The sequence below is a fragment of the Pimephales promelas genome, chromosome 18, assembly GCF_988280905.1.
Source record: "Pimephales promelas chromosome 18, fPimPro1.hap1.1, whole genome shotgun sequence".
In the NCBI taxonomy this organism is placed as follows: Eukaryota; Metazoa; Chordata; class Actinopteri; order Cypriniformes; family Leuciscidae; genus Pimephales; species Pimephales promelas.
This window is the reverse complement of record NC_142786.1, coordinates 17,921,654-17,934,068: the sequence shown is the minus strand read 5'-3', so window position 1 is coordinate 17,934,068 and position 12,415 is coordinate 17,921,654. Positions and strand designations below refer to the sequence as shown.

At 38.0% G+C, this 12,415-nt stretch overlaps 1 protein-coding gene across 8 annotated transcripts in view; it reads left to right on the top strand.

Moving 5' to 3' along the window:
* Positions 1 to 12,415, top strand: part of ago4 (argonaute RISC component 4) — a 76,372-nt gene that overhangs the window by 27,903 nt on the left and 36,054 nt on the right. For all 8 annotated transcript variants that reach the window (XM_089122906.1, XM_089122905.1, XM_089122904.1 and 5 more), the window contains exons 2-3: positions 11,140 to 11,311; positions 11,490 to 11,610. In XM_089122906.1, coding sequence (XP_088979032.1) covers positions 11,140 to 11,311; positions 11,490 to 11,610 — 293 coding nt within the window. The remainder of the gene's footprint in view (positions 1 to 11,139; positions 11,312 to 11,489; positions 11,611 to 12,415) is intronic.

The following is a 12,415-nucleotide window of genomic DNA, read 5'->3' as shown; positions in this document are numbered from 1 at the left end:
AAATATAGACCTTTAGACCTTTATCTTAAAGACCCAGTATAATAGGATTAACATTGAATCATCTTGAAGATCGTTTCATCATTGACTGTAACCGAATGCGACGTGCTGTTTGAATGCTGAATGGAGAATGACTGACAGGCGCAGAGAGGGAAAAGTTTACGTGTTCTTGAATTTAATGACTTAAATATTAATTTCTATATCACATAATAGCTTCAGAACACTTATAATACAGTACACAAAAACTTTATGGTACTTTAGAAAGTTTTTGTGCCTTTGTGCCTTACATAGAATAGTATATGCACAATATGAATCAGCCTCGTCAAAGATGGCAGTGTCAGAGCCGATACCGATCCTGAGTATCTAATCGGCGCACTTCTTTTCAACAGTCAAATTGAAATTGAAATTGCTTAAAATGGGCTGCTGGATCTACTTGGCGTAGTCTTCTGTTATGAGTCACTGCTCCAAGACTTGATATGCTGCCCAAGTGGCAAGCCTTTATTTTGGACAATTCATTAGAGTAGTCAAAAACAGGTAAATGGTCAAATATAATCCAAAACATGGCAAAATTCAAGAAAACAGACCAAGAACATGAACACTGGAACAGGGAACTACAACATGTGCTCAGAAATGCAGCAGTATGTAGAGAAAGCAATGGAGAGCACAGCTTAAAAAGGCTAATTTAGACAAGCTAATGATCGACAGCTAGGATAAATGTAACCCTAGAGTATGGGAATGGATTATGGGCAATATAGTTCATCATGGGAGAGAAAGGGAGTAGGTGGACATCATGGGCAGTCCAGCTGGAGGATCTTATTGAGAGTGAGGAGTCACGTGCCGATTTGGGTGAGATCTGAGCCGGTCGGCCATGATGGTAGGAGACCATCATGGCTATTGTTTGCCAGGGGCAACGCCTTCAAAACTTCACAGAGGCGCGACTAAACATTCCAGAAATAGCGAAAGAGAGACAGTGCAGTTTAGTATTATTTTACATTTTAGCGATACGCTGTAGTTTCTTTGGGAGATTTGGAGAAAGAAGAGAAATGAAAGGGGTTCTATCGGGAGAGACTACTGTAAAACAATGCTAGCCAGCTTCATTTAGGGAAACTGCTTGACAATTAACTGACAGCAGCAACAGCGAGCAAATAATGATTTCAAAAGCACAAAGTTCGCCTTTTTATTTAACACAAACGAACTAAATTAGTACTCTGGTTTCAACTAGAGTTGATTAATTTGTTATATCTGTACACCGAAATGTTTTAAAAAGACTAATTTTTTAATGACGTACGCCTCGCATTGACGGGAATGTCCGATCTATCCACTTAACATTGCATGGCAGGTGCAAATACATGTACATGATTCACATTAGATTTATTGACGCATATGAATTGGGCCTGAAACATACGGACTGAACTCTGTAACGTAACAGGTTTGGGGGTTTCTAAGTCTTGCATCCAGCTGTACCAGAATTGTTTATTTGCTTCAAATGACTTAAAGCTTCTGAACTCTTGCATTGTGTTGGCAACCAGTAATGGCTTGTTAATGGATTACTGTGTCATGACTTTATATCATAATCATTTCACTGTTAACTATTCTTACCGAATTCAGCTCATGATTTAACATAAACTTACAATCAATTACGCATCCCACTACTTAACCAGCACTGAGCTATGTTGTGTGTCTGGAATCTGGATGCAGCAAATGGTCGTCTGACCTTAGTTCATGTTTGCTGTTTTTTGGTAGGGAGAACCGATTCCTCGGGAACTGTTGTAAGTCACAGTAGGTTGAGTTTGATGGGAAAGAGAATATCACAAAACAGATTAAGACCTTTTAAGAAAAAAATTATTAGTGGATTTAGTATTTTCTATGTTTGATATAGAGGATCAGTGAAAATAATGTCAAACTAATCCTGTGCCATTCAGTAATGTTTATGACGAAGCTGCAGATGTTGACAATAAATTGTTTACATTAATTTTAAAATTAATTATTCCTTCTGAGCCTGATTGATTTAGTTTACCCCTAAATGTTAATTAATGCATTAACTATCAGACATGTACAAACATGTAGTTAAGGCTGTAACTACAAACATGTAGTAGTACAAACATGTAGTTGTTATTCATGCATGAATCATAATGACTCATGTCATAGTAAAAGGGGTGGTAAAGTATGATTTCACTTTTCTAACTTTAGTTAGTGTGTAATGTTGCTGTTTGAGCATAAACACATTATCAAAGCTACACACAAAGCAAGGGAAGATATTTGCTTTTAAAGAAAAGGATGACAACAGATGGCTAGGGTCGGGACTACAAGACATTCCTCCAGAGTAAGAGACATCACGCAACACGCAGTCCATGTTGGGAAGAGGAAAAGTTGATGCATAAGAGAACATTTTGTGAGTCAGCTCAAACTTTAGCATCCATCTTTTCATATGCAAAAGAAAGTCACTCTGTGTGCATAACTCGGCCCTGTTGCCGTGGCAACGAAACAAACTTTAACATTCTTTTTTGATGCTTTTGGGACTCTTAGCATGCTTGAAATTGCTTGAAACTCAACAGATACATCACATTTATTAGCCAGTAGACATGTGCAACTATGGCAAAAGATTAAAGTAATGTCAAAAAAGTAAACACTAAAAGCCTCATATCTTCTAAAAATGTAATTATACATCATTTGTTTCTAAATTAAATTATACAAATATTATAACGTCCCCAATTTTTCCTTTTTTTCATTTAAGAATTATGTTTACGTTCAAAAACAGCCAGAATTGTTGTAAAATTCAGAAAAAAATAATAATCTGAGTCATACGTAGTGCTATACTGCCCTCTTGTGTTCAATATCAGGTAGGCCTATTGTGTATATTCCCACCGGTTAATCAACGTGTGACTCTGCTGGGACTTGGGAGCTTTTAAATCGCTTACTTAAAACCGAAAGTCAAAATACGGATGTCCGCACAAGACATTAATGGTGTGGAGTAGAGCGAGCATTTTAAATAAATTCCTATTAAGTAGGATTGAACTAAACAGAAAGAATGTTCACTCTGTTCTGCTGGTTCCTCGCTGGTGGATCATATGATTACTTTGTCATAATCTATGACAAAAATGCTATTATAAACTATATTAATAATAGATAATACACATTGCTCTTATTTTTAAAAAATACATTCATGAAAAACAAGATAACAAAAATCATAAAAAGATAAAGCCATGGCTGCTATAAATGTTTGAAATGCATAGGACAGATGTTTAATGACGCAGCAACATATAATTGAAAGGCAATTAATAATCTGTCATTACGTCACTGCATTATGATATTACGGCTCTAATACGGTGCAGCACAAAGCACTTATGTGCATCCCGAGCGGAGAATGATGTGCTTGAAGCCACATGAAGTTACAGCGCATTGAGTCCGTATTGAAAAGTTCAAAGCACAAAGGAAATACATATTTATGAACAGTGTATTATACATTATCTATCTATGCAATAGTTTATTGAGCCTTTTCTTTTAAAGGTTTTAAATTTCAGTTACTGTGTGCGTGAAGAACAATTATAGTGCTCTGACTCTAGTGTTGTGATCTAACCGACAGCGTCTGACACCCGGTAGAAAGTAACACGATTAAGTTACAGCAATAAAGTCCAGCAAGAAAAAGTTTCTTCATTCGAAAATATAGACCTTTAGACCTTTATCTTAAAGACCCAGTATAATAGGATTAACATTGAATCATCTTGAAGATCGTTTCATCATTGACTGTAACCGAATGCGACGTGCTGTTTGAATGCTGAATGGAGAATGACTGACAGGCGCAGAGAGGGAAAAGTTTACGTGTTCTTGAATTTAATGACTTAAATATTAATTTCTATATCACATAATAGCTTCAGAACACTTATAATACAGTACACAAAAACTTTATGGTACTTTAGAAAGTTTTTGTGCCTTTGTGCCTTACATAGAATAGTATATGCACAATATGAATCAGCCTCGTCAAAGATGGCAGTGTCAGAGCCGATACCGATCCTGAGTATCTAATCGGCGCACTTCTTTTCAACAGTCAAATTGAAATTGAAATTGCTTAAAACTCAACAGATACATCACATTTATTAGCCAGTAGACGTGCAAAGTTTCAGAAACGGGCATGGTGCAAGGACTAAATAGCGCCACCTTTTGACAAAAGTGGGGTTGTTAGTTTTATCTACAGTTACAAAAATCGATATATACATTGTACTCCTCAAGCCGGACAACTTTCTATTACATAGTCATTAGCTCGGACCAAGAGGAAGTCAGATATTTTGGTTTGAATATGGTGAGCCTCTCTCTGAGCCTACGTCCCTGTATGGCAAGCCCTTTTAACATTTAAAAGCTAAGTTTGCCTATCCGGAATTAACATTGTAGATATCAACAACGTCTTTCTGTCTAGTCGTAATTACATTTTGGATAGTTTGTATTATCATTTAAGATATCTGTAACATAATTTTGACTAGTCGAAATGACAGAGTATGGCAAGCCGTTTTAACATTTAATCATGAAAGGGCCAAAGCCTTCGGCACCGCCACCCGGGTGCCTTTAGGTAACTAAAGGAACCGGGGTTGCGGTGCCACCGGCTTGGGCCCGCCATCGCTGCTCGCAGCTATATTTATTCTTTAGTATTATTAGGGCCCAAGCCCTGAAAGGGCGAAGGCCCTATTGTTTTCCTTCCGATTATTAGGGCCCAAGCCCTGAAAGGGCGAAGGCCCTATTGTTTTCCTTAGGATTATTATTAGGGCCCAAGCCCTGAAAGGGCGAAGGCCCTATTGTTTTCCTTAGGATTATTATTATTATTAGGGCCCAAGCCCTGAAAGGGCGAAGGCCCTATTGTTTTCCTTCCGATTATTTTTTTTTTTTTTTTAGGGCCCAAGCCCTGAAAGGGCGAAGGCCCTATTGTTTTCCTTGGGATTATTTTTCTTTACTATTATTATTATTATAATAATTATTATTTTACTACCTTTTGGGCACTTTTGGGGCCCTTAACGTGCTCGAAAACTCTTGAAACTTTGCACACGGGTCAGAACCCGCGGCCATCAGAGCCGGGCTGAAGCTGGTACCCGGGCGTGGTAGGGCGGCTCGTCAGCGCCCCCTGGAACGGGGTCCGAACACTTGGTCCATAACTCAAACACGCTTGTATGTAATAATATGAAACTCGGTACAAATGTTGATCTCATCGTTTCATCTATACCTCACACTCTTACTTTTTACCCCAGCCCAACAGGAAGTCGGCTATTGAGGTTTGTTTGTAAAACGCTCGCAATGGAATGTCATATACTCCTCCTAGAGCTTTGATCCAAATTCGACGAAACTCGGTCAGCGTGAAGTCAAGACATTGAGGATGAAAGTTTGCGAGGGGATTTTTTATATCTCAAACGGTTTGTCCGTGGCGAGGAAACGAAATCATGGCGAGAAATGTGAAACAGGAAGTTTGTTATAACTTCAGCATACATTAACTGATCTTGATGAAACTTCAGCAGTATGTTCGCTGTAAGAGGACGATCACATGGATGTGACTATTGTGAGTCAAAGTTATAGCGCCACCAACTGGCAGCAGGAAGTGTGTCACTTTCAAAATGCTTTGATATCACCCTTTTATTTTTACCCGATTTGCTTCAAACTTCATATGTATAATGTAAACATACGGCAGATGTAGACCTGTGAATGGATTCTTGATATCTTTGAAACTGTTGCCGTGGCGACGCATCACACTTTACCCTTCTTTTAGGATGCTTTTTGGATGCTTTTGAGACCCTTAGCATGCTTCAAATTGCATGAAACTCGACAGACACATCACATTTATTAGCCAGTAGACATGTGCAAAGTTTCAGAAACGGGCGTGGTGAGGGCTCAGTAGCGCCACCTTTTGACAAAAGTGGGGTTGTTAGTTTTAACTAGAGTTACAAAAATTGCTATGTATATTGTACTCCTCGAGCCGGACAACTTTCTAATTGACACTTATTAGCTAGGACCCACAGAAAGTCAGATATTTTTGTTTGAATATGGCCACTCTGAGCCTACATGTCTCTGTGTCTCTGTGTCTTTGGCTGGCTGGCTGGCTGGCTGACTGGCTGTCTGTGTGTGTGTGTGTGTGTGTGTGTGTGTGTGCAGGGGGAGGGGGCTTAACCATTTCACTGCTGTGTGTATGACCTGCATAAAGAAAATACATTTCTCAAGCCTGGTATTTTTTAAATAAGTTTTTATTTTTATTTTTTATAAGTAAAGGCATATAACTAGTTTAATTGTAGTGAATTGACAATAGTTTTATATAATTAGTTTATTAATCAGATTAACTTGGTCAATAAACTTGGTCTGAAAATTTGGTCCATAAATCAAACACACTTGCATGTAATAATATGAAACTTGGTACACATATAGATCTCATAGTTTCATATATACTTCACACTCTTACTTTTTACCCCAGCCCAACAGGAAGTCGGCTATTTAGGGTTGTGTTTAAAACACATGCAATGGAATTTAAATTATTGCTCCTAGAGCACTGAACCAAATTCGACGAAACTCGATCAGCGTGAAGTCAAGACATTAAGGATGAAAAAGTGCCACGGGATTTTTTATATCTCGAACGGTTTGGCCGTGGCGAGGAAACAAAATTATGGCGAGAAACGTGAAACAGGATGTGTGTTATAACTTCAGCATACATTAACTGATCTTGATGAAACTTCAGCAGTGTTTTCGCTGTAAGAGACCGATCACATGGATGTGACTATTGTGAGTCAAAGTTATAGCGCCACCAACTGGCAGCAGGAAGTGTGTCACTTTCAAAATGCTTTGAAATCACTCTCTTATTTTTAACCGATTTGCTTCAAACTTCATCTGTATAATGTAAATACACGGCAGATGTAGACCTGTGAATGAATTTTTGATATCTTTGATACTGTTGCCGTGGCAACGAAACAAACTTTAACATTCTTTTTTGATGCTTTTGGGACTCTTAGCATGCTTGAAATTGCTTGAAACTCAACAGATACATCACATTTATTAGCCAGTAGACATGTGCAACTATGGCAAAAGATTAAAGTAATGTGAAAAAAGTAAACACTAAAAGCCTCATATCTTCTAAAAATGTAATTATACATCATTTGTTTCTAAATTAAATTATACAAATATTATAACTTCCCCAATTTTTCCCTTTTTTCATTTAAGAATTATGTTTACGTTCAAAAACAGCCAGAATTGTTGTAAAATTCAGAAAAAAATAATAATCTGAGTCATACGTAGTGCTATACTGCCCTCTTGTGTTCAATATCAGGTAGGCCTATTGTGTATATTCCCACCGGTTAATCAACGTGTGACTCCGCTGGGACTTGGGAGCTTTTAAATCGCTTACTTAAAACCGAAAGTCAAAATACGGATGTCCGCACAAGACATTAATGGTGTGGAGTAGAGCGAGCATTTTAAATAAATTCCTATTAAGTAGGATTGAACTAAACAGAAAGAATGTTCACTCTGTTCTGCTGGTTCCTCGCTGGTGGATCATATGATTACTTTGTCATAATCTATGACAAAAATGCTATCATAAACTATATTAACAATAGATAATACACATTGCTCTTATTTTTAAAAAATACATTCATGAAAAACAAGATAACAAAAATCATAAAAAGATATAGCCATGGCTGCTATAAATGTTTGAAATGCATAGGACAGATGTTTAATGACGCAGCAACATATAATTGAAAGGCAATTAATAATCTGTCATTACGTCACTGCATTATGATATTACGGCTCTAATACGGTGCAGCACAAAGCACTTATGTGCATCCCGAGCGGAGAATGATGTGCTTGAAGCCACATGAAGTTACAGCGCATTGAGTCCGTATTGAAAAGTTCAAAGCACAAAGGAAATACATATTTATGAACAGTGTATTATACATTATATATCTATGCAATAGTTTATTGAGCCTTTTCTTTTAAAGGTTTTAAATTTCAGTTACTGTGTGCGTGAAGAACAATTATAGTGCTCTGACTCTAGTGTTGTGATCTAACCGACAGCGTCTGACACCCGGTAGAAAGTAACACGGTTAAGTTACAGCAATAAAGTCCAGCAAGAAAAAGTTTCTTCATTCGAAAATATAGACCTTTAGACCTTTATCTTAAAGATCCAGTATAATAGGATTAACATTGAATCATCTTGAAGATCGTTTCATCATTGACTGTAACCGAATGCGACGTGCTGTTTGAATGCTGAATGGAGAATGACTGACAGGCGCAGAGAGGGAAAAGTTTACGTGTTCTTGAATTTAATGACTTAAATATTAATTTCTATATCACATAATAGCTTCAGAACACTTATAATACAGTACACAAAAACTTTATGGTACTTTAGAAAGTTTTTGTGCCTTTGTGCCTTACATAGAATAGTATATGCACAATATAGAATTTGAATCAGCCTCGTCAAAGATGGCAGTGTCAGAGCCGATACCGATCCTGAGTATCTAATCGGCGCACTTCTTTTCAACAGTCAAATTGAAATTGAAATTGCTTGAAACTCAACAGATACATCACATTTATTAGCCAGTAGACATGTGCAAAGTTTCAGAAACGGGCATGGTGCAAGGACTAAATAGCGCCACCTTTTGACAAAAGTGGGGTTGTTAGTTTTATCTACAGTTACAAAAATCGGTATATACATTTTACTCCTCAAGCCGGACAACTTTCTATTACATAGTCATTAGCTCGGACCAAGAGGAAGTCCGATATTTTGGTTTGAATATGGTGAGCCTCTCTCTGAGCCTATGTCCCTGTATAAAGCTAAGTTTGCCTATCCGGAATTAACATTGTAGATATCAACAACGTCTTTCTGTCTAGTCGTAATTACATTTTGGATAGTTTGTATTATCATTTAAGATATCTGTAACATGATTTTGACTAGTCGAAATGACAGAGTATGGCAAGCCGTTTTAACATTTAATCATGAAAGGGCCAAAGCCTTCGGCACCGCCACCCGGGTGCCTTTAGGTAACTAAAGGAACCGGGGTTGCGGTGCCACCGGCTTGGGCCCGCCATCGCTGCTCGCAGCTATATTTTTTAAATTCTTTTTCCATTCATTTTTCTGATCTCTAATTTAATGCTTAAATGTTAGGATAATTTAACAACTAATGGTTTAACTAATTAAATAGGTAACACTTGGGTAACACAAGGTTCATTAGTTAATATTTATGTATTAACTAACAATGTGCAATACATTTGTTGCAGTATTTATTAATCTTTGTTAATGTTAGTTGATATAACAGCTGTTCTTTGTGTATGTTAGTTGTTGCATTAATGTTAACAAATACAGCCTTTGATATTAATAATGTTTTAGTAAAATGCTGAAATTAATATTAACTTAATTAACTTTAATTTAATATTAAATGAAAGCATAAATGTATTCAATCTTTTAAAATGTAATTGAATGAAAATTTAATTATTCCTGCACAATGGAGTTTGTTCAAATTAAACCATAGCAGTATGATTCAATACAAATTTATTATCAAAAACAGTATCAATTAAACGGTAGAAGAAAAATTGTGCGATTTAATAACTTTATGTACAGCCCTGCTTTTGATTTATTCATTTGAAATATACAATTACTGATACATGTACCAATGTATACATACATGTTACATATTTACGACTGGATTCTGCGTTTCTGTTTTGAGGAAATCGTGGGTCTTAAATATGCCTTTACATTTTCGTCATGTTTTAAAGTCTTAGGCCTAGATGTTACGTGAGTTTGTGTTTTAGCAGGCAAGTGTTTGGGCTTTTGATGTCACGGTCAACGCATCATCGCACCCCCCCTTGTGACCCTGCTGCTGTCTGTCTGCACTGGACACACACACACACTTTTGTCTGATGGCTTGTGTGAAGGCGGGACACATGATTGGCTGTTATTGTTCCTCATTTAGTCGTGTGTTTACTCCACTGGTGGGTCAAAGGTCACACTGGCTGTCATGTTGTCTTGTTAAGTTGCTTGTTTTGGTGTCGTCAATCTGGAAGCCGAACATTGTTAGGCTATATCATGACAGGAAAGGGCACTTCGGTAGTGCTGGAACGCATCACAATATTTACGGTTCGGAACATTTACGGTTTCGAGCCATGGGTAGGATCATTTTTCAGATCAGAAAAAAACTGGAAAAAAATGTGTATATATATATATGTGTGTGTATTTTAATAGTCGACTAGTCACCGACTATTGAGATGATTAGTCGACTAATCTGATGATTATTACATTTTTCTAAAATTTAGCATAGAGATTGCTTGAATTCTGTGGGAAATTATAGTAAACACAAGAAATAAGGGTCGTAACTTCCAACATTTCATAACATACAACAGCTGGGTGTTTTGAATGAGAAGACCCGGTTACTGTGAATGGGGAGCGCCTTATGAACATTCTGTGACACGCGAGCAGCGCCGGGGACAGTGTGTCTGTTCGTGTGTCTAGTTAAGAGTGAGCGCTCGTGAGCGGGAGACACATAAGCTGATTTATATGAGGTTGAACTGGCCGTGTGACAAAGCAGGCATAAGATGGACACGAGCGCGAGTTCGCGGGCGAATTTAATAACGCGGGGCGTTGTTAACTAATTGATCAATATAGAAGGCGCTCTGGATTATAAAGCACACTGTCGTTTTTTGAGAAGATTAAAGGCTTTTAAGTTCGCCTTGTAGTGCGGAAAATACGGTAAATCTTACCGAGGCAAGTCAAACTCCGTTTCATTCAACTTCAAATTTCATTCAACTGTCGGACGTGCTTTCTCTTTAAATGTTTGTGCATCACCGAGGTGCTGCCGTGATACGCAAGGACTGCTTTGCATGATGCAGGTAATCTTTTTATTCACCGTATCCAGGCTGAAATGCTCTCAAACTTTAGATGTTTTGGTATGTGCAGCTGATGCGTTGGACAACGCCATTTCTCTATGTTAATTACTGCTCAGCAGAGAAGCTAATGTCAATGTGCGACTCGGCAGAGTTTGTAATCGAGAGAGATGCCCCGGTCGGGAAAAAAAAAACATGTCTGGCGACAACGTCAACAATGAAATTCATTGTCGGTTTTATTTCTATTATCGATTTTTGTCGACAACGTCGACGAATCGTTGCAGCCCTAATCTAAACTGTGTGTGTCCTCAGGCCCGCCTGCTCCTCCCTCCCTCTTCCAGCCGCCGCGCCGGCCCGGCTTGGGGACGGTGGGGAAACCGATTCGCCTTCTGGCCAATCACTTCCAGGTGCAGATCCCCAAGATCGACGTCTACCACTATGACATCGACATTAAGCCTGAGAAGCGGCCCCGCAGGGTCAACAGGTGAGCGGAGGCCTCCCTCAACACCTCGCTCTCACTGACCCAAGACTCTGGAGTAACACTGCATTCATTCATTTATTTAGGGTGTGCATTTGTGGAAATTGAAAACAGTAGTGCAGCTGTAATTGGCAATGAGTGTAAGTAATTGCATGTATTAACGTGTGTGTTGTTTCATTCATAGAGAGGTGGTGGACACAATGGTGAGACATTTTAAGATGCAGATCTTCGGGGACCGGCAGCCTGGATACGATGGCAAGAGGAACATGTACACGGCACATCCACTGCCCATCGGGAGGGACCGGGTAATGCGAGCATGAACACATGTGACCCTGAACCAGTCTAGGGTCGCACGGGTGTATCTGTGGCAGTAGCCACTACATTGTATGGGTCACAATTATCAGTTTTTCTTTAATGCCAAAAATCATTAGGATATTAAGTGAAGATCATGATCCATGGAGACATTTTGTACTTTTCTTACCGTAAATATATAACATTCCACAATTGTGGATGCACAACTTTAAAGGAGATTTTCTCAATGTTTTTTTGCACCCTCAGATTACAATAGTTGCATCTCGGCCAGATATTACTATCTTAACAAACCATACATCGGTGGAAAGCTTATTTATTCATCTTTCAGATGATGTATAAATCATCATTTTAAAAATGACTCTTGTGACTGTATAATATTACCCTGGACCACAAGACCAGTGTATCATTAAAAAATAAAAAATATCTGGGAAAAATGTACTTAGTATTTTTTTTTAAATAATTTAACTTGGACAGGCTATGATTTTAAGCCCAAAACAAACCATTCGATTATTGTGAAACATAAAACTAGTGCAAAAGAATAAACAACTTAATTTCCTGATTTTTGTCCTGGTATTTACAACAAAAATGGAAAGTCACATTTTTATCTTAATTTTTTTTTAATATATTGTTGTTTTTTTTAATTTTTCAGACTCCCAACAGTTTGCTCTTTAGTAAAATAAAGCTTCAGTTCTATTCGTGAGCACATTTCCACATCAGTTCACAGGGCTCCAGACTAACTTTTTGCCTAGGTTGCACTGGTGCGCCTAAATTTTTTATTTGGGTGCACCAGCACAAATT